Raw genomic sequence first — 21,451 nt, forward strand, 5'->3', positions numbered from 1 at the left:
GAGCCTCCACATCCATGGTGGCTAGGATGGTGTTTTCTGAAAGATCACCAATGCATTGTAGTTTTCTCAGGAAATCAGTGGTGTCATGGAGATAGCTGGGAGTGCTGGTGGCGTAGGGTCTGAGTAGAGAGTCCACATATCCGGACAGTCCTTCAGTGAGAGTCCCAATTCCAGAGATGATGGGGCGTCCAGGATTTCCAGGTTTGTGGATCTTGGGTAGTAGATAGAATAACCCCAGTCGGGGCTCTAAGGGTATATTGATTTGTTCCTGTATTAGCGTAGGGAGTGTCTTGAGTAGATGGTGCAGTTTCTTAGTATATTCCTCAGTGGGATCTGAGGAAAGTGGCATCCATCCAAGAGTTTTGAAAGAGTTCACTGAAATCAGCTCTGGTCCTGGCAGGCTGGGGGATCCTCAGGGAGCCTTATTGCAGTGCCAGAGCATAGGTGCCATCTTTATGAGTTGCCAGGAGGTACTTGATCCCTACTCCGCCCCAGGACTCGTCCCTACTCCACCCCTTCCCCTTCAGGGCAACAAAAATGATTAGGGGTCTGGAGCACATGACTTATGAGGAGAGGCTGAGAGAACTGGGATTGTTTAGTCTCCAGAAGAGAAGAATGAGGGGGGATTTGATAGCAGCCTTCAACTACCTGAAGGGGGGTTCCAAAGAGGATGGAGCTCGGCTATTCTCAGTGGTGGCAGATGACAGAACAAGGAGCAATGGTCTCAAGTTGCAGTGGGGGAGGTCCAGGTTGGATATCAGGAAAAACTATTTCACTAGGAGGGTGGTGAAACACTGGAATGCGTTACCTAGGGAGGTGGTGGAGTCTCCTTCCTTGGAGGTTTTTAAGGCCCGGCTTGACAAAGCCCTGGCTGGGATGATTTAGCTGGGAATTGGTCCTGCTTTGAGCAGGGGGTTGGACTAGATGACCTCTTGAGGTCCCTTCCAACTCTGATATTCTATGATTCTATGATTCTATGATTCTAAACCCCCACCCTGCCTCTTCCCTCCCCTGCTCCACCCCGTTCTGCCCCTTCCCCCAAGCGCACCCCGTCTCCCCCCCACTGCCTCCTGCACACCACTGAACAGCTGACCTGCGGTAGGTGGGAGGCTCTGGGAGAGAGTGGGAGGAGCTGATTGGTGGGGCCACGGGTGGGCAGGAGGCGCTGGGGGGCGGGAGAGGAGCTGATGGGGGGTTACCAGTGAGAGCTGAGCACCCACTATTTTTTTTCCATAGGTGCTCCAGCCCTGGAGCACCTACGGAGTCAGCACCTACGGCCAGGGGAACGGTGTGAAACAACCTTTGCAGAGAGAGCAATAAAGCATCTAGATGGGCGCTAGGTGAGGGACGAACCAGCTTGGTGCCAGGGAAGGACAATCATGTCTCTGCAGTCTACTGGCACCCTTTGAGCATCCCAGAAAGCAGGACCAAATGGCGCGCTGCCTGATTGTATTGATTTGGACTTTCAAAACTCCTTCCATAAAGGCCCTCGCAAGAAGCTTGTAAGGAAACGAAGTAGTGCTGGAAGGAGAGGGTAAGAATTCCTGCCTGGGATCAGAAACTGACCCAGGGTACGTCTACACCGCAGCAGGGAGGTGTAATTCCCAGCGTGGGCAGATATACATGCACTAGCTATGCTCAAGGAAGCACCTAGAAAGAGCAGTGTGGCCACAGCGGTGGCCACCCGAGTACAAGCCCCCCGACCCCTGGGTAGTTCTCATGTGGCTAGCATCTCACAGCCTTGCTGCTATTTTTAGGTACTAGCTCCAGCCGAGCTAGCGGGGGTCTGTCTGCCCACACTGGGAATTACCCCTGCAGGTGCTGTGCAGCCGTACCCGAGAGAAACGAAAACAAAACAAGGAATAAATGGCCTATTTTTAGGTAACAGCAGGTGGCTGCCCAGGGCGGTGTACCAGAGCTATGCTGTTTAATACCTTCCTGAATGATCTAGAAGAGGAGGGGAGCAATGGCAACAACTATTGAGCTTAGGCAAGACTAAGGGACCTAAGAAAGCTGGGGGATGGCCAGTGGAATTCAGGCTTGGCTACTGCAAGGCAATGCACATTAGCTGCTCAGACACATGGCTGGGTCCTACACAACGCACAACCACTCCGGGGAAAGAGCTGGCCATCGCTGGGAGCAGCTTGAGGCTAGATGGGCCCTGTTTGGACCATGCCTACATGCTTACACATGGCTGTGCAGAGCTGAGCGGCGGGGGGCAGTTAACGGTGGACAGGCCACGAGAACTCCCTCACCCAGCCCGGGCACAGGCTGCTACCAGCACAGTTCTGCACCTCCCCCACCTTCCCATCTTGGCTCAGCTCCGCCAGGCAGGCAAGGGAATGGCGGGCACCCAGCAGGGATTCCCTACAGCTCAGTAACCATCACTTTGCAATGCTCGCTCAGGGGCGCCAGGAGCGTGTCCTGCTCAAAGGAGCTTGCTTTGTCTCTCGGGGGTCGCTGGGCAGGCCCCTCCTCTTCCTCTTCCTCTCTCCCTTCCTCACTCAGATTAAAGACCAGCTTCAGCGTCTCAGGCTGCACAGAGTTCAGGACGATCACGCCCAGCCCCAGGAGGAAGCACAGCAGCCCTGCAACGCAACATGGGGGGACTAGTTACAGGCTGCATGTCTGGACCTTTCCTGCACTATACTACCTCTGTGCCACCAGAGGGCTCCCTGTGTTTGGCTGAGCCTCATGGCCAACTACACAGGCTTTGGTGCCACTCTGCTCTGATGGTGCAGTGCGAAGCAGTCCATGACTTGGGACAGGGTGAGCAGAATGGACTATAGTATCCCAGGGGAGGCCTCCCTATCTCATGTGCGGGGTCATAACATGACAGGACTCTGTGCTTGAAAAACTAAACCACCTCTCTATGGAGAGAGCTATTTACAGAGCTGCTGCAACAGCATCTAGCATTCCAGCCATATGCACACTGACCGACGGCCTGGTGCCTCTTCCATTCCCTTCCCTCCTGCAACTTTGCTGCACTCTCCAACTTCCATGAAGATTGCTACCGCTTTATATAACACAATATACTCCATATTATCCATGCAGTTCCTTGTGCACCTTAACACCTTGTTCGCTTTGCAGATCGCTGCTACTGTTGCACGCTGAGCAGGACATCACTGAGCTGTCTCCAGCGAGCCTTGCCCCTTTCCTCAGTAGTTACAGATAATTTAGAACCCACTAGTGAGTCTGAATAGCTAAAACTGCTGTTTCCAATGTGCATGACATTACATTCAACAGCACTGTATGCCATCTGCCATTATAGACCCCCCAATCATCTAGCTTGGTTAGCTCTTTCTAAAGTTCCTCATGCTTTTCTCCGATTTTGCCCATCCTCAGCTCAGTTCTTTTTCCAGATCTTTAATAAATGTATCAAACCAATCCTAGCTTTACTGCTCCAATATTAGCAGAGTTGAATATGCCAACCCTTGTAGTCACTTGCAAATACTGTACTGGTGAATGCCTTCTTTGAAAATATACTAACTTTTTCCATGATGGGCATGAATTTCCAATGCTTTTCCACTTGCACTGTTATCCAGGGCTTAACTTGTGCCAGGGCTTGCCAGGGTTGAGCCCCCGGTACCTCTAGGTTTGGCAGTTCAGAGCCCCAGCACTTCTGGGCTTGGCAGTTCACAGCTCTGGCACCTCTGGGCTTGCCGCATCAGTTATGAAAGTAACAAAATTACTGGAGTTCCAGCACCCAACTACTTGAGCCCTGGCACCTCTTTTGGTACAAATTAAGCACTGCTGTTATCCCAACAGTGGGGAGGGATTCAGGTAAATGGGATTACCCACCCCAAAGAGAAGCAGAAATTTGCTGTCTGATTAGGAACCTCTCATTTGTCTGACTTGGCATTTAATCAAATCCAAGGCCCTAGTGGGCCCCTGAACTGCAATGTTGCTCTGATCCATCTCTCCAGAATCACAGCCCAGGACCCTCTCCTTCCTCATGGCTGATGTAATGCTGCATTTGGGGTCTGGAAAGAACTCTCTCAAGGGGTTTTTAGAGCCCTGGGCAATGTTCCCCTGGAGCTCTGAGCCAGTTTTCCCTGGTGGAATCAGGTGGAAGCATCCCACACCATCAGTTTCCTGTGGCCAAGTGCGGCATGGGGGGAGCTGGTGGCCTTTGGTCCCACCTGTCTCCTTCTCTGTGTTGCTAGGTCACACAGCAGCACTGAAGAAGAGAACCCCAGTTCATTCAAAGGAGCAGCCCACTGACCTGTTGCTAGCGTGAGCCAGAAGGATGCCCCGTAGACAGTCTGCAAGGAGGCTGAACTGAACCGGATGGTGCACATCGGGGAGTTCCGCGCAACAGAGAAGAAGAGCAGTGAGCAGATCAGCAGCGCTGCCGTGAGTAGGATCATGTAGCTCCCATACAGCAGGACTGGCATGGAGAACAGCATGTTGGAAATCAGCCAGGTGCAGAAGGCCAACCTGCGAGAGAGCAGTGGGGTTGAAAGGAGAGGCCGTCCCTCGCTTTTACACTGACCTGCTTTGGGCTGCTCCCGAGACCTTCTCTCCAACCACTAGTGGGCAGCATCCTCGTCACCTGCCCCTGCGGTCGTCATCCTTTGCACTGGTATAAAGGGCTACAGAGAGCCAGGCCCACAGATCCCATGGCATCTGCACTGAACCCAACCTCCCGCCTCGCCCGAGAGGCACTTCGGGCTGAGCTCAGCCCCAGTGTAATGCTACTGAATTCCAGGGATGACTCTGTTAAAGGAGCCCGGTTGGACAGACTTGCCCTTGAAACCACCTTCTCCTCGGCAACAGGGAGGACTGGGCATGGTGATAGTGTGCAGTGAGGATTGGGCTGGGGGTGCAAGTGTGCAAGTGCAGGGCTCCCAGTGCTCACAGGACACATGCAGACTCTCCACTCCTCAAGTAGGGGAACATCTCCCCCTGAGAGGCCCTGGAATCCATGGAACCAGGGCCGGCTCCAGGCACCAGCACAGCAAGCTGGTGCTTGGGGCGGCCCATGGAAGAGGGCGGCATGTCCAGGTCTTCGGCAGCAATTCGGCGATGGGTCCCTCAGTCCCTCTCGGAGAGAAGGACTGGCCGCCGAATTGCCGCCAAAGAATGAAGTGGCGGCGGTAGAGCAGCCGCTGAAGTGCTTCCAATCACAGCTTTTTTTTTTCTCTTCGCCGCTTGGGGCAGCAAAAAAGCTGGAGCCGGCCCTGCATAGCACGTGCGCATGCAGAAGAATTTCCTAACTACCCATGCCAGACTGCATTATCAAGGGACACACCTGCTCTGTGATGCTAGGCCACCCACAGCGGCATTGCCAGAGGGTGCTCCGGATAATGAGAAACACATCTTGGGAGATGACCTTGAATCGAATCCCACCATTGTAAAGCAAGACCCTACAGTTTGGGCCAGAGAGTGACAAAGAAAATGGCACCCCACTGACGCTGCAGGAGGGCTTTTGGGAGGCAGAATGCAATGACCAGAGGCAGAGTTTGGCTGGGATGGGGCCTAACATCCCTAGTTCTGCAAAAATGCCATGTGACCATAACTGACCATGGGTGGCCAGCGCTTTGGCTGTGTCTCCTCCAGGATCAGCACCTCCACCTATCCCCTACATGATGCACTGAATCGTCATTGTCTGAGAAGGAAGAGTACCAGTTACAGAACCACCAATTTCTTGAGAATCTAGGAGGGGTTCGTGTCACCCAAGTACTGGCCTTGCTTAGCTTCTGAGGTGGCATCACAGCAGGTCATGAGCCCAACTAAATAAACCTTAGCTCAGTGTTAAGAGCATCTGGATAACTCTGCAGACCACTCATCAGTGGAGCAACCTGTCAGATGCTATTCAAGCCTTGGACAGTCATTTCCTAAGGATGGTTTATGGCCAATGAAATCAGTCCCGTTATGATGCTACATTGAGCCACACACTGTGCATCTCAGGAAGCCACTGAAGTTCTTTAAAACGCGACAAAGAGTCCTGTGGCTTTGTAGACTAACAGACGTAGTGAAGCAATAGCTTTCATGGGTGAATACCCACTTCATCAGGGTGAAGTTGGTGAATACCCACTAAAGTTCTTTGACCTTCTACCCGAGAGGAGCCCCTTCCCTCGTGGATGGTTCTCCCAAGGCACGGCATCTTGCTGGGTCTTACCACAGAGTGATAGAGGTATAGTGGCCGGAGATCCTGTACTGGCTGTGCACGCCACACGGGCTGTGCTGGCTAAACTTCTCTGCCACATACAGGATGGGGTTGGGCAGCCCCTTCGCCAGGCCATCCGCGTAGATGCAGGCGTAGTCTGCTCCCAAGTGCCAGGCAAAATATTCGTTGTAGTTGATGGTTTCGTTGATCTGATTCACTGGGTTCCCTGCAGGAAAGAGACGTGTTTCTGTTCTGCAGCAGATTGAGGAGACCAAACACATGGGGAAGAGGAGCTGGGAAGAGCGCTCTGTCACCCAAGGGCCGGGCACTTTTGCTGATCTTACCTCCCCTCTGTCCTGCCAACCTGCCCCGGGGGAGCTGAAAGACCCCAGTGCCTCCCCCTCCTACTCGCCCTTGACTCAAAGACTTGGACTCACCCACTAGCGTGATGTTGACCCCCGACAAGCCGATATGCAGGCCAATGTCTGCGTTCACCACGGCGCAGCTGAAGGATTTGTAGGAGGTGTTCGCCGTCACCCAGCCAATCTCCCAGTCCCTGGTGAAGTTAACACCTGTGAAGATGGCAGTAATCAGACATAGCCCCTGTGCTACTGAACCAGCCATTGACTGTGCACAAAGAGCGAGTGACAAACTCCTTGTCTCCATGGCAGCAGCCAAGCGCCTGTACATCAGAGGGATGTGCACCGAGAGTGCTCTAACATAAGGCTGCCCTGTAACTGCACCATGTAGACCCTGTGGGCGGGCGGCGGTGATAGTACACCAACTAGATACCTTCCACAGCATGACAGCAGGGTCTGCGTGGGGCAGTCAGAGCACAGCCCAATCTCAGCGTGATCTCCATGAGTCTGTCCTGCCTGTCCTAGCCCCAGTATGCAGAGCCTCACGTCCCAGCGGAAGACACACCATCAGTGGTGGCCCCTGGTGAGGGAGGCGACTTCACTTGGGGCAAAGGCACTTGATCCCCCATTCCCTCAACACAGAGCAGGCCGGGGGTAGCTAGGCTGGGGGAGGGCACTGGGCTCTGTATGGGCATGGGGGGAGCTGGGCTGCTTGTAGTGGCAGTGGAATTTGTGGGGAGGCTTGTCTGCATGGGGCACTGGTTTTGTGGGGATGGGGCTTTGGGTGAACATGAGCAAAAGCCAGCTGGCCTCTGTGGTGCCCTTGAGCCCCAGAGCATTGCTGGGGAGCCTGAATGACAAATGCATGACCTCAGCTCACCTCTGGGAGGGATTTCACTTTCTGGCCCCTGTGTGAATAACCCGTTCTGCAGCGCAGGGCAAAGGAGCCTGTCGGTCACATGCAGGGGGCAAGCGCTGGCAGCCAGCCCCGAAGGGTTTATTTACTTTGAGATGTCCAGCGCCCAGCGCTGGCGGTGGCCTGGTCACTGCTCACAACTTCTGCACAAGTATGACTGAATCCTGCGCATCCATCCCAGCACAGGCGCTGACTTTTATTTTTCCCAGTGAGTGCTCCACCCCTGCTCTGCCCCAAGGCCCCACCCCCACTCCACCCCCTCCCCGGAGGCCCCATCCTGACTCCACCTCTTCCTGCCCTTGATCCGTCTCTTCCCGCTCCCACTCCACTCCCTACCCCAAGGCCCCCATCACTCCCTGAGCACCTCCCGCCAGCTGCTGAACAGCTAATCGGTGGCCCCAACAAACAGCTATGGCTGGTAAGTGCTGAGAACCCCCTATTTTTTCTATGGGTGCTTGAGCCCTGGAGCACCCATGGAGTCGGCACCTCCGGCTCTAGCATCTCCACTCGCTGAATGTCAGCAGTCTCGTCTCTGAGAGCTGTCCTTTCCCAGATGCTGCCAGGTGGATGGCACCGTGCTGCTGGGACACCAGGGCACTGCAGCCCTGCATGCCTGAAAGGGAGCTCACTGAGCCCAAGGGGAAAGGGCTGGATCGATAGCCCGAGGGACTGCAATTCCCTCGGTATCCATAGATCAGACACACACCCCCGCGCACCCTTCCCCACCCTCGCCCCACAACCCTGCCCTAGAAAGGCTGCGGTCAGGAGGAGGTGGCAATTCTCAGCACACTTATCAGCCCAGGCCTCTCTGACGAGGCGCAACAGAGGGTCCCGCTGAGAAGCTAGTGTTTGTGATGCAGACGCATTCGTGACTAGGGGCCCCCAGCAGATGTCCGGCAGCAGTGGGCTTTGTGTTCTGTCAGTGCCTGGAGATGACCCCCAGAGGAGAGCTGCTTGAATGACTTGTTGCAAATAAATTATCCTACCACGGGCCAGCCACTACTCTGCTCGTTAATTGCACTGCTGGAGCCAGCACCTCGGAATGTTAGTCAAAAAAGGGATCGAGTCGTCTTCTTTCCCCACGGAGTGTTCAATGGAACACCCCCCTTCCTTGATCTTCATCAACCTTTGCTCTTCCTCACCTCTCTACTGGGGAGGGCTTCTTGCTATTTCCCGCTTTGTTCCAGCCTCCCTGCCTGAAGGGGCAGATGACTACGGGGAACCCGGGGCATGGCAGCATATACTCACTGAGAATCACTGCTCCAATGAAGAGGCTGGTGACCACTCTCAGGAGCCAGAAGAACCTCTGTAGGGAGGACAGGACAGATCAGGAGCCAGCCACACTCCCCTCTCCAGGCTATGAACTCAAGAGAGGCCAATGGCAGAACCAGAGAAATTCTGTTCACTTCATGGTTCCTGTAGGCCAGGGCTGGCCAGAAATTTCTGATCAAAACATTTTTCCTTCAGAAAACAGGGCTTCATTGAAATTACCACTTTCTGCAGGAAAAGATCGATTTCAGAGGGATTTTCCGATGGGAAAATCGAAACAAATGAGTTCAGTTAGAAACCTCAACTCGAAACAAATCGCAATGTTTTGGAACCTGCCCCCCTCCTGAGTAAGGTGACCAGATAACAAGTCTGAAAAATCGGGACACATTTCTGGGGGTGGGATGGGGGCATAGTTGCATATATAAGACAAAGCCCTTAATATCGGGATGGTCCTGATAATATCGGGACGTCAGGTCACCCTACTCCTGAGGCCCCAGAGCACTGCAGTGGGAGTGATAGAGTCTGAAACAAATTAAGATGGGACAGGAAACTGCAACTCCCACTAGTCACTGTGGCAGCTCCCTCACAGGGAAAGACTGCTGTGCATCATGGGAGATGGAGTCCAGCTGTGGAGTGTGGCCTCTAGGAGAAAGTGGAGGCAGAAGGTCACAGACCTACAACCCCCGAGACACTATGGTTGCACAGGCCAAAGGAGCATTCTGAAATGTTTTGACCTAGGGAAGGTGAAACCTTTCAACGTACTGAAAATGAGGTAGCAGTGTTCTGTTTCTATGTTCCCAAATGGAACTTTTCATGAACTTTTCAATTCACTAGAAGTTTAAACATTGCAACATTTTGTCCCAATTCTGGAAGAAAATGTATGTCACAATATTGGAATCTGACACCGGACGGGAAACCTGTTGGTCAATCAGGTCTAATGTAAGCACACGTGACCAGGGCTATTGTATTTTACCCCAGTGTTGGGGACAGTCTGAGGTCACAGTAAGGGTTTGGTTTGGAGACGGAGGCAGGGGTGTGTTGGGTGGGGTTTCCTTTGCTACAAGGCCAATGCATTCCTTGTGGAGGTGTGGAGATTAACTGATAGGACGTGAGGTGTCGCGGCATGTGACGTGTGGCTCTCTTCACTGAAGTTCTCCTTGTTTCTCTGGGGTTGCGTGGGTGGGTTTAACACATCAGCTGTGGGATGGTGGGACAGATACCCCCAAGACTAGAGCTGGGCAAGTGCTGAAAGCCTTGGATCTGGACTTGAATGTTCCTCACAAGTCTGGCAGTTGGTCCAGACCTCCACGAGATGGGGCCAGATATGTAACTCGGAGCCAGGTCCAGGCTCCAGACCCATCTCTAGATAACACCTCAGACATTAAAGAGTCCAAGAAAGCAGGCTTCTGGCTCAGTGTCCTTGGCCAGGCTAGCCCCTTCCATGGTGCTTTTCATTAGGAGAAGTGCCCAGAGGCATTTCCCGTAGTCAAAGTTGCTGCAATAGCCCCTCTAGTTCCCTAGATGGTGACTAGCGACTCGGTTACTGGGGGAGTGATGTGTCCCCCTGGGGGTCTCATACACACTGAGTGTGTCTCTGTCTCTCCTTGGGGGAAGAGAGGGCTCTCCGCCTCCTCAGCACTTTAGTGGGTTATTCTAGTGGCCAGATGGCCACTCACGCCCCCTGCAGCCCCCAGAGCACCTCCCCCGCACACGAGTTCAATAGCCTCTGCCCCCGGGGGAGTTCACCCATCCAGAGACAGTGTCAGCTGTTCTGTGCCATCATGGCCTATTAGTCTGTGCCACGTATCCAGCGGGGCAGCTCTGCGTTCACCAGCCAGGAGGAAAGGGGAGAACTTCCCCTTGCTTTTAGCCTAGCATGGGGAGCTGTGCATCCCCCACCCCCATCACCGAACGAACCCCTGCCCTTACCCCTTTGCCCCGGATTCCAGGCAGGATGAGAATGAACGTGGCCAACACGGTGAGGAACACGGAGATGATCACGACCGAGGTCGTGTTAAAGGGGAAAGGCGTCCTGGTATTGGGGTAGAAGGGGAAGGAGCCATCGAACAAGGTCATCACAGTGCCTGGGAGAGGCAGGAGATCTACAGACACAACAGGAGCAGTGAGTGAAACGAATGCTTCTGGCTATTCCTCCCCACAGAGCAGGGATATACGTCCTCCTTTCTGGGGAACAGAGGAAATATACCCTGGGATACCAGCCCTGCCTCCTCCAGCTCTGCCGGCGCCCCTCAGTCCCAGCCCATAGCGCCCTGCTATCCCAGTCCTGCCTCCTCCAGCTCTGCCGGCACCCCTCAGTCCCAGCCAACAGCGCCCTGCTATCCCAGCCCTGCCTCCTCCAGCTCTGCCGGCGCCCCTCAGTCCCAGCCCATAGCGCCCTGCTATCCCAGTCCTGCCTCCTCCAGCTCTGCCGGCACCCCTCAGTCCCAGCCCATAGCGCCCTGCTATCCCAGACCTGCCCCCCAACTCTGCCGGCACCCCTCAGTCCCAGCCCACAGTGTCCTGCTATCCCAGACCTGCCCCCCAACTCTGCCGGCACCCCTCAGTCCCAGCCCACAGTGTCCTGCTATCCCAGACCTGCCCCCCAACTCTGCCGGCACCTCTCAGTCCCAGTCCACAGTGTCCTGCTGTCCCAGCCCTGCTCCCACAGCTCTGCCAGCGCCCCTTAGTCCCAGCCCACAGTGCACTGCTATCCCAGCCCTACCTCCTCCAGCTGTGCCAGTGCCCCTCAGTCCCAGCCCACAGCGGTGTCATAACTATAAAGGGAAGGGTAACAGCCCTCCTGTATACAATACTATAATCCCACCTGGCCAGAGACACCAAATCCTTTTACCTGTAAAGGGTTAAGAAACTCAGGTAACCTGGCTGACACCTGACCCAAAGGACCAATAAGGGGACAAAATACATTCAAATCTTAGGGGCAGGGGGAAGGCTTTTGTTTGTGCTCTTTGTTTTGGGGGTTGATCGTTCTTGGGACTAAGAGGGACCAGACATCAATCCAGGCTCTCCAAATCTTTCTGAACAAGTCTCTCATATTTCAAACTTGTAAGTAACAGCCAGGCAAGGCGTGTTAGTTTTATCTTTGTTTTCTCAACTTGTAAATGTTCCTTTTGCTAAAATGTTTATCTCTGTTTGCTGTAACTTTGAACCTAAGGCTAGAGGGGGTTCCTCTGGGCTCTTTAAATTTGATTACCCTGTAAAGTTATTTTCCATCCTGATTTTACAGAGATGATTTTTACCTTTCTTTCTTTAATTAAAAGCCTTCTTTTTAAGAACCTGATTGATTTTTCCTTGTTTTAAGATCCAAGGGGATTGATCTGGACTCACCAGGAATTGGTGGGAGGAATGGGAAGGGAGGGGGAAATGATTAATTCCTCCTTGTTTTAAGATCCAAGGGGTTTTGGATCAATGTTCACCAGGGAATTGGTGGAGGAGTCTCTCAAGGCTACCCAGGGAAGGGAGTTAGCAGATTGGGAGTGGTGGCAGCAAAAGCAAATCTAAGCTGGTAGAGAAGCTTAGAGGTTTTCATGCAGGTCCCTACATCTGTACCCTAAAGTTCAGAGTGGGGAAGGAACCTTGAAATGGTGTTAGGAGTGGGATCATTTTAAACCAAAAGCCAGTAAGATTTTTTTCCTCCTTTCTAGCTGCTTAGAAAGCAGAGCTGAAGGTAGATTCATATCTTATCTCTCCTTGCCTGAAGGCAGAGGTGTTAAGTTTTTTTAACAAGGGTCTTTGTTAAGAGAAGGTTTCAAACTGTGAGCAAACAGACAGCAAAAGGAATTTACAAGCTGAATTGTTTGGGGTTTTTTTCTGCCTCTCGGGTATAGCTAGTTAGAAAGTCTCTGTTACCTAAGCAGCCCTGAGCTGAGTGCATCCCAGTTTCAGTGAACTGCAGAGGGGTGTGGCCCAGCACAAATAAGCTGGAAAATGACTACCAGTGAAGCAGCTAACAAACTAGAACTGGCCAGACTAGAAGCAGAAGAAAATGAAAAGAAACATCAGAGACTGCTCGAATTAAAAAAACTCAAGAAAGAAGCTGATGAGAGAGCTATGGAGCAGAAAGAAAAAGAGAGGGAGGAGAAAGAAAAAGAGAGGGAGGAGAAAGAAAGAGAGAGGGAGGAGAGGGAAAGAGAGAGGAAGCATGAACTGGAATTAGCAAGGGCTAGGCAAAATATACCAGCCAACCCGAGCCACCTCTCTCCAGGTAGCGCTTCCCATCCCAGAAAATTCCCCACCTACAAGGCAGGCGATGATACTGAGGCCTTCTTAGAAAATTTTAAAAGGGCCTGCCTTGGGTACAGCATCTCTACAGAGCAGTACATGGTAGAGCTGAGGCCGCAGCTCAGTGGACCCTTAGCAGAGGTGGCGGCTGAAATGCCTAAGGAACACATGAACAGTTATGAACTTTATAAAAACAAGGCCAGACTCAGAATGGGGCTAACATCCGAACATGCCCGTCGGCGGTTCAGAGCCCTAAGGTGGAAACCAGATGTGTCATTTACCCGACATGCCTACCACATTGAAAAAAATTGTGATGCCTGGGTATCAGGAGCAAGTGTTAAATCTCTGGAAGATCTGTCTTTCCTAGTGAAAATGGAACAGTTCTTAGAGGGTGTTCCTGAGAAAATAGAAAGGTACATCCTAGATGGGAAACCCAAAACTGTAACCGAGGTTGGGGAGATTGGAGCCAAATGGGTGAAGGTGGCAAAAAAGAAAAAAACTAGTAGCAGTTGCAGCTAATATCAGAAGGGGCAACCCGAAACAAAACCCTATCACCGGGGGCAACCCAAGGCTCCACCTACATCCCAAGGAAAATCCCAGATGCCTTCTTACCCCACCACCCCAGTCTCCACCAACCAACCTCGACCCGGTGATACCTTAGCAGGGCGATGTTTTAAATGTAATGAACTGGGACATATAAAGGCCCACTGCCCCAAGAACCCCAACCGATTACAGTTAATTACACCACAATCACACCAAAGATCCCCAGGCCCAGATGCCTCTCAAATACCCTCGGAGCGAAGGGAAACCTTGAGAGTGGGCGGAAAGAAGGTTATCGCGTGGAGGGACACTGGGGCACAAGTGTCGACTATCCACAAATCCATAGTGGACCCCAAACTCATCATAGTGGACCCCAGAGGCTCCGGTGACAATTCAACCCTTCATGTCACACTCTTTAACCTTGCCTACAGCCAAGTTGCCTGTCCTGTACAAGGGCTGGTCAGGAATGTGGACTTTTCCAGTCTATGACAATTATCCCATCCCCATGCTACTGGGGGAAGACTTGGCCAACCAAGTGAAGCTAGCCAAGAGGGTGGAAATGGTCACCCGAAGCCAGGCTAAGCAAGCTTTCACACCCATCCCTGTTCCTGAGCCGTCCACCAGGGCCCCGTCTGTGTTACCAGAGACCCAGACAGAGGTGGAGGAACCAGATCCCCTGCCAACGACTGCAACAGCTGTAGTGGATCCAATCCCAGAGACCCAGCCAAAGCCAGTCCCAGAACTGGAACTGGCAACGCAACCAGCACCAGAACCATTGCCAGCACTGAGTCCAGCGCTTGCAAACCCGTCTACAACTCCAACGCCAGAGGACACTAGCGAGCCTGAACTGGCAGAAGCAGCAGATAACCCTACCCAAGAGGCTCAGCCAGAGCCTGAAATACCACATAGTGCACCAGCGAACAGCGGTTCACAGTCAACGGAAACAACCCCAGCATGTGCATCGCTTCCAGAGGGACCAAGCCCAAGTCCACAGTCCAAGGAGGAACTGATGTCTCCAGCATCAAGGGAACAGTTCCAGGCCAAGCAGAAAGCAGATGACAGCCTTCAGAAAGCTTGGGCGGTGGCACGGAGCACTCTACTGCCTCTCAGCTCTTCTAACCAATCCCGGTTTGTTGTAGAACAAGGACTTTTATACAAGGAGACTTTTTCTGGTGGCACCAGGAAGACTGGCATCCTCAGAGACTGTTAGTAGTTCCAACTAAGTACCAGGTAAAGCTCTTAAGTTAGCCCATGATCATCCCAGTGGCCATTCTGGGGTGAACAGAACCAAAGACCGGTTGGGGAAATCTTTCCACAGGGAGGGAATGGGCAAGGACGTTGCTAATTATGTCCAGTCTTGTGAGGAATGCCAACGAGTGGGAAAGCCCCAAGACCAGGTCAAAGCCCCTCTCCAGCCACTCCCCATAATTGAGGTCCCATTTCAGCGAGTAGCTGTGGATATTCTGGGTCCTTTCCCAAAGAAGACACCCAGAGGAAAGCAGTACATACTGACTTTCATGGATTTTGCGATGGCCGGAAGCAGTACCCTTAAGCAACACCAGGGCTAAAAGTGTGTGCCAGGCATTAGCAGAAATTTTTGCCAGGGTAGGTTGGCCCTCCGACATCCTTACAGATTTGGAAACTAATTTCCTGGCAGGGACCATGAAAAACCTGTGGGAAGCTCATGGGGTGAATCACTTGGTTGCCACCCTTTACCACCATCAAACCAATGGCCTGGTGGAGAGGTTTAATGGAACTTTGGGAGCCATGATACGTAAATTTGTAAATGAACACTCCAATGATTGGGACCTAGTGTTGCAGCAGTTGCTTTTTGCCTACAGGGCTGTATCACATCCCAGTTTAGGGTTTTCACCATTTGAACTTGTGTATGGCCACGAGGTTAAAGGGGCCATTACAGTTGGTGAAGCAGCAATGGGAGGGGTTTACACCTTCTCCAGGAACTAACATTCTAGACTTTGTAAGCAACCTACAAAGCACCCTCCGACACTCTTTAGCCTTTGCTAAAAAAAACCTAAAGGATGCTCAGGAAGAGCAAAAGGCCTGGTATGATAAACATTCCAGAGAACGGTCCTTCAAAGTAGGAGACCAAGTCATGGTCTTAAAGGTGCTCCAGGCCCATAAAATGGAAGCGTCATGGGAAGGACCATTCACGGTCCAGGAGCGCCTAGGACCTGTTAACTATCTCATAGCATCCCCCACCTCCAACATAAAGCCTAAGGTATACCATGTTAATTCTCTTAAGCCCTTTTATTCCAGAGAATTAAAGGTTTCCCAGTTTACAGCCCAGGGAACAGATGATGCTGAGTGGCCTGAAGGTGCCTACTACAAAGGAAAAAGTAACGGTGGCGTGGAAGAGGTGAACCTCTCCGCAACCCTTGGATGTCTGCAGCGGCAGCAGATCAAGGAGCTGTGCACTAGCTTTGCGCCAATGTTCTCAGCCACCCCAGGACGGACCGAATGGGCATACCACTCCATTGACACAGGTAATGCTCACCTTATTAGAACCCCACCCTACCGGGAGTCACCTCATGCCCAAACTGCTATAAAACAGGAGATCCAGGACATACTACAGATGGGTATAATCCGTCCCTCTAACAGTGCATGGGCATCTCCAGTGGTTCTAGTTCTCAAACCAGATGGGGAAATACACTTTTGCGTGGACTACCATAAGCTAAATGCTGTAACTTGTCCCGACAACTATCCAATGCCACACACAGATGAGCTATTCAAGAAATTGGGACATGCCCAATTCATCTCTACCTTAGACTTAAGCAAGGGGTACTAGCAAGTACCACTAGATGAACCCGCCAAGGAAAGGTCAGCCTTCGTCACCCAGGCAGGGGTGTATGAATTTAATGTGCTCCCTTTCGGGCTGCGAAATGCACCCGCCACCTTCCAAAGACTTGTAGATGGTCTCCTAGCGGGATTGGGAGAATCTGCAGTTGCCTATCTCGATGATGTGGCCATTCTTTCTGATTCATGGGCAGAACACCTGGAGCACCTGGAAAAAGTCTTCGAGTGCATCAGGCAGGCAGGACTAACTGTTAAGGCCAAAAAATATCAAATAGGCCTAAACTGAGTGACTTACCTTGGACACCAGGTGGGTCAAGGAACTATCAACCCCCTACAGGCCAAAGTGGATGCCATCCAAAAGTGGCCTGTCCCAAAGTCAAAGAAACAGGTCCAATCCTTCTTAGGCTTGGCCGGATATTATAGGCGATTTGTACCACATTACAGCCAAATCGTCACCCCACTGACAGACCTAACCAAAAAGAAACAGCCAAATGCAGTTCAGTGGACTGATAAGTGTCAAAAGGCCTTTAACCAGCTTAAGGCGACACTCATGTCTGACCCTGTACTAAGGGCCCCAGACTTTAACAAACCGTTCCTAGTAACCACAGATGCATCCGAGCGTGGTGTGGGAGCAGTGTTAATGCAGGAAGGACCGGATCAAGAATTCCATCCTGTCGTGTTTCTCAGCAAGAAACTGTCTGAGAGGGAAAGCCACTGGTCAATCAACGAGAGGAAATGTTACGCCATTGTGTACGCGCTGGAAAAGCTACGCCCATATATTTGGGGATGGCGTTTCCAACTACAAACCGACCATGCTGCGCTAACGTGGCTTCATACTGCCAAGGGGATTAACAAAAAATTCTTCGGTGGAGTTTAGCTCTCCAAGATTTTGATTTTGAAATACAACACATTTCAGAAGCATCTAACAAAGTGGATGATGCACTCTCCCGTGAAAGTTTCCCAAAATCAACTGGTTAAAAATTGTTCTTGGAATGTGGGACATATTGTTAGTTTTTATATAATCAGTAGTATGTCTAAAGGTGCATGTGTCTTATTAACTCTGTTTTCTCCTAGAGCTCCAGGAAAAAATCACAGCCAGTGTGGAACCGGCTGTCCAACACTATCTGTGATTTGGGGGGCGTGTCATAACTATAAAGGGAAGGGTAACAGCCCTCCAGTGTACAATATTAAAATCCCTCCTGGCCAGAGACACCAAAATCCTTTTACCTGTAAAGGATTAAGAAGCTCAGGTAACCGACACCTGACTCAAAGGACCAATAAGGGGACAAAATACTTTCAAATCTTGGGGGCAGGGAGAAGGCTTTTGTTTGTGCTCTTTGTTTTGGGGGTTGTTTGTTCTTGGGACTAAGAGGGACCAGACATCAATCCAGGCTCTCCAAATCTTTCTGAACAAGTCTCTCATATTTCAAACTTGTAAGTAACAGCCAGGCAAGGTGTGTTAGTTTTATCTTTGTTTTCTCAACTTGTAAATGTTCCTTTTGCTAAAGTGTTTATCTCTGTTTGCTGTAACTTTGAACCTAAGGCTAGAGGGGGTTCCTCTGGGCTCTTTAAATTTGATTACCCTGTAAAGTTATTTTCCATCCTAATTTTACAGAGATAATTTTTACCTTTCTTTCTTTAATTAAAAGCCTTCTTTTTAAAAACCTGATTGATTTTTCCTTGTTTTAAGATCCAAGGGGATTGATCTGGACTCACCAGGAATTGGTGGGAGGAATGGGAAGGGAGGGGGAAATGATTAATTCCTCCTTGTTTTAAGATCCAAGGGGTTTTGGATCAGTGTTCATCAGGGAATTGGTGGAGGTGTCTCTCAAGGCTACCCAGGGAAGGGAGTTAGCAGATTGGGAGTGGTGGCAGCAAAAGCAAATCTAAGCTGGTAGAGAAGCTTAGAGGTTTTCATGCAGGTCCCTACATCTGTACCCTAAAGTTCAGAGTGGGGAAGGAACCTTGACAGTCCTGCTATGCCAGCCCTACCCCCCCAGCTCTGACAGTGCCCCTTAGTCCCAGCCCTCAGTGCCCTGCTATCCCAGCCCTGCCCCCGCAGCTCTACCGGCGCCCCTCAGTCCCAGCCCTACCCCCCCAGCTCTGTCAGTGCCCCTCAGTCCCAGCCCTGCCTCCTCCAGCTCTGCCGGCGCACCTCAGTCCCAGCCAACAGCACCCTGCTATCCCAGCCCTGCCTCCTCCAGCTCTGCCAGTGCCCCTCAGTCCCAGCCCATAGCGCCCTGCTATCCCAGCCCTGCCTCCACAGCTCTGTCAGTGCCCCTCAGTCCCAGCCCACAGCGCCCTGCTATCCCAGCCCTGCCCCCCAGCTCTGTCAGTGCCCCTCAGTCCCAGCCCTGCCTCCTTCAGCTCTGCCGGTGCACCTCAGTCCCAGCCAACAGCGCCCTGCTATCCCAGACCAGCCCCCCGAGCTCTGCCGGCACCTCTCAGTCCCAGCCCACAGCACCCTGCTATCTCAGCCCTGGACCCTGTTGTATTAATTTAGATGGTATATAAGGGCCAAAGATGCTATCACAACCCAGTTATTGTTTAACAATAACCAGTTTTGAACAAGGCATGGGGTTTGGTATGCAGAGACCCTTGGCCTGCTCAGGCTCATGGCAAACGAACCATTCAACAGTATTTTAATCTTTTATTAAGAATACAAAAAAGAAGGACAAACAGTTAAAGCCTTTGAGATAGGTCTTTTCCCAGCTCAGAAATAGTCCCACTCACTAGACCTTGCCCCATCTTTTGAGGGAATCAAAATGTCTAGGCTGAACAAGCCATGTTTCAATAAAACGTGGTTTAAAAAAACACGTATCTTGTGAGTCCCATCAATAGAAATATCAGAGTCTCGAAAATGGCTCATCCATATCACCTCAAATTCGAGAGGAAAAAACCACAACCATAAAAGTTGTACAATTTGAAGTGGAAACGACCTTTGCTGAGGCTTTCTGAAAGCAGCCAGTCCAGTCCATCAATATAGTGGAAAGCAAGACGCCTCCCGAACCATGGGAGGAGTCTGGCTGTCTCTGGTCGCCCTGGTTTTGGCGCATGCTCTGGCTGTTTCATGGGCCAGCTTCTCAGGACAGCTCAGCATTCTGGGTTGGGGATATGGGCGCTGGGCACTTCTGAAAAGCTGGTCCGAGGTGTGGGCACTGAGCACACTGAGATCTGCCCACCCTCCACCCCACAGATTTACAGACTACAGGCAGTGAGTCACCCTGTGCATATGCTGCCAGCCTGTCCCTCCATGAGTCACAAATGGAGATGCCACCGGTCAATAAAGGGAAACTAGTAAGTCATCATGGGAACAAATTCTTCACAGCTCCCCCATGCCTGCCCAGAACCCCGGAGACATGGCACAAGGCTGCAGAACTCCCTCAAAGCCTCTTCGCACAGCTGAATCGCCTACTGCCTCGTCCCCTGGGAAATCGTCTCTCCTGGCATTCACAGGCAAGAGGGGCCTCGGGCCGGGTGGGCACACGTCGGGAGGGGCAAATATACTTCACTTGGGCCCAGCGCAGTGCCAGGGGCCAGGGCAAATGCCCTCCCTGGCTCGGTCATGAGCACAAAGGGGCTGGGAGAGGAGGGGAAACACGGGGCTCTCAGGACCACGGGCATTTCAGCCAAAGAACAAGGAGCTGCTGAGAGCGCCTCCAAGCTGGCCAGCGTGATAGAATGCTAAACTCTATTATACTGTTCAGCCACTAGGTGGCATCATGCATCAAATACCTTATTTAAAGGCCCCTCAACCACGCCTGCAAGAGCCTTAAAGAAAGAATCTAATGATGAACACATCTGGGGCACATAAGCCAGCCCCGATCTGGTACTGGAGCATGACAGCCAGTGTCTCCTGCCAACTCCATGGAGACCAGCTCAGGTCTCTGCTCCTGTGCTGTGCCCACACCAGACTGCAGCCTGCCCCTGGGGCCAGGCTGGGGGTGCTAGGACAGGGGGACCCAAAACAGCACAATCCCCACCCCACCCCCATTTATTAACATTGGCTGCATGTTCTTGCTGAGCCCAAAGCCCTGGGTCTGAGGGGCTTGTTGAGCTGGTGACATTCAGCCCCAAGGGGGTGCTGAGCTGGCCATACCAGGTTCTAGATGAGGGGCCCTTTTCCTTGTATTGTCACGGAGCTCTCCCTGCCCCTTCCCTGCAGCAGTGCTCAGTGCTCAGAGGAGACGGGTGACTCTGGGGCGCAGTGAGTGACCCCCACCCCCCGGCCCCACAGCTCAGGAGTTTGCTCATGCCACGGGCGCCTGCTCAGGAGTATATGGCCCCAAGGAAGCAAGACTGCAACTTCCCCCCACCCCCATTCCCATGTACAGAGCAGCCCCTGTCATTACGGTAGTGAGGCACTTAGTTCCCGTGGGCAGTTAGTTGCCAGCACCCCTAGCAAAGGGGGTGTCCAAGAAGCTCCACTCTGCCTGCAGAAATGCTCCTGTCCCCCCCACGCGCCAGGCCTGGCTCTCCCCCAGCTGTGTCTGAGAGCAACACGGCACTGGGGCAGCAGCAATACACGCTGACTTACCCGTCTCTACTGATCACAACTGGCCGGCTGGGCTGCTGAGCGGTGGTTCCACACGCGGCTGAGCACTGGCTAGAGAATGAGAGCTGCTCTCCCTCCCTCTATATAGAAACTCCCTGGGCAATGGGCAGGCAGCCAGGCCTGCGCGTCTTGACTGTGCTTTTCCCCATGGCACATGCCTCCTGCACTCCAACAGCAGCAGGTTGCTGGAGTGTGTCAGGGAAGCACCAGCCCCACCCACACCTGAGCAACATCTTCCTGCCACTGCAGTTACCCACACCTGCTCCAAGACCCGGCACAGACAGGAGGCAGCAGCGCCACAGACACGACCTCCCCACCTGCTGCATCAGTGAGCACCCTCTGAGTGCTGGGGGCCTGCTGGGAGCCTGCTGGGAGAGAGGGGTGCAGGTGATTTTCTCCTCACCTCTTTATCTACGCACTCCCTATCTGCGGCCCCACAAAGTCGTGGGACCTCCTTGTCAGCCTCCTCCTAGCGCTGGCCAAAATGGCCATCTACAAGACCAGAGAGAGGAGGTTGGCTGACGGGGTTTCCTGCGACTGTAGGGCCTATTTCCGATCCTCTGTTCGCTCATGTATCTGGGCAGAGTTCCTCTGAGCGGCGTTAGCTGGCTCCTTGACACTTTCGAGAAGCAGTGGGCGCTGTCTGG

The 21,451-nt window shown here is 52.5% G+C and overlaps 1 protein-coding gene across 1 annotated transcript; it reads right to left on the minus strand.

The window, feature by feature from the left end:
• Positions 1-2,305: 2,305 nt before the first annotated feature.
• On the minus strand, positions 2,306-20,859 carry LOC117884132 (dual oxidase maturation factor 1-like). Its single transcript, XM_034784280.1, has 7 exons — positions 20,787-20,859; positions 10,586-10,758; positions 8,636-8,693; positions 6,550-6,684; positions 6,125-6,338; positions 4,226-4,440; positions 2,306-2,588 (listed from the first exon to the last, which is right to left on the minus strand). The coding sequence occupies exons 2-7, from the start codon at positions 10,730-10,732 to the stop codon at positions 2,368-2,370; spliced, it is 990 nt and encodes a 329-aa protein (XP_034640171.1). The 5' UTR covers positions 10,733-10,758; positions 20,787-20,859; the 3' UTR covers positions 2,306-2,367.
• Positions 20,860-21,451: the final 592 nt, after the last annotated feature.

This window comes from Trachemys scripta, chromosome 10 (genome assembly GCF_013100865.1).
Source record: "Trachemys scripta elegans isolate TJP31775 chromosome 10, CAS_Tse_1.0, whole genome shotgun sequence".
Lineage (NCBI taxonomy): Eukaryota > Metazoa > Chordata > Testudines > Emydidae > Trachemys > Trachemys scripta.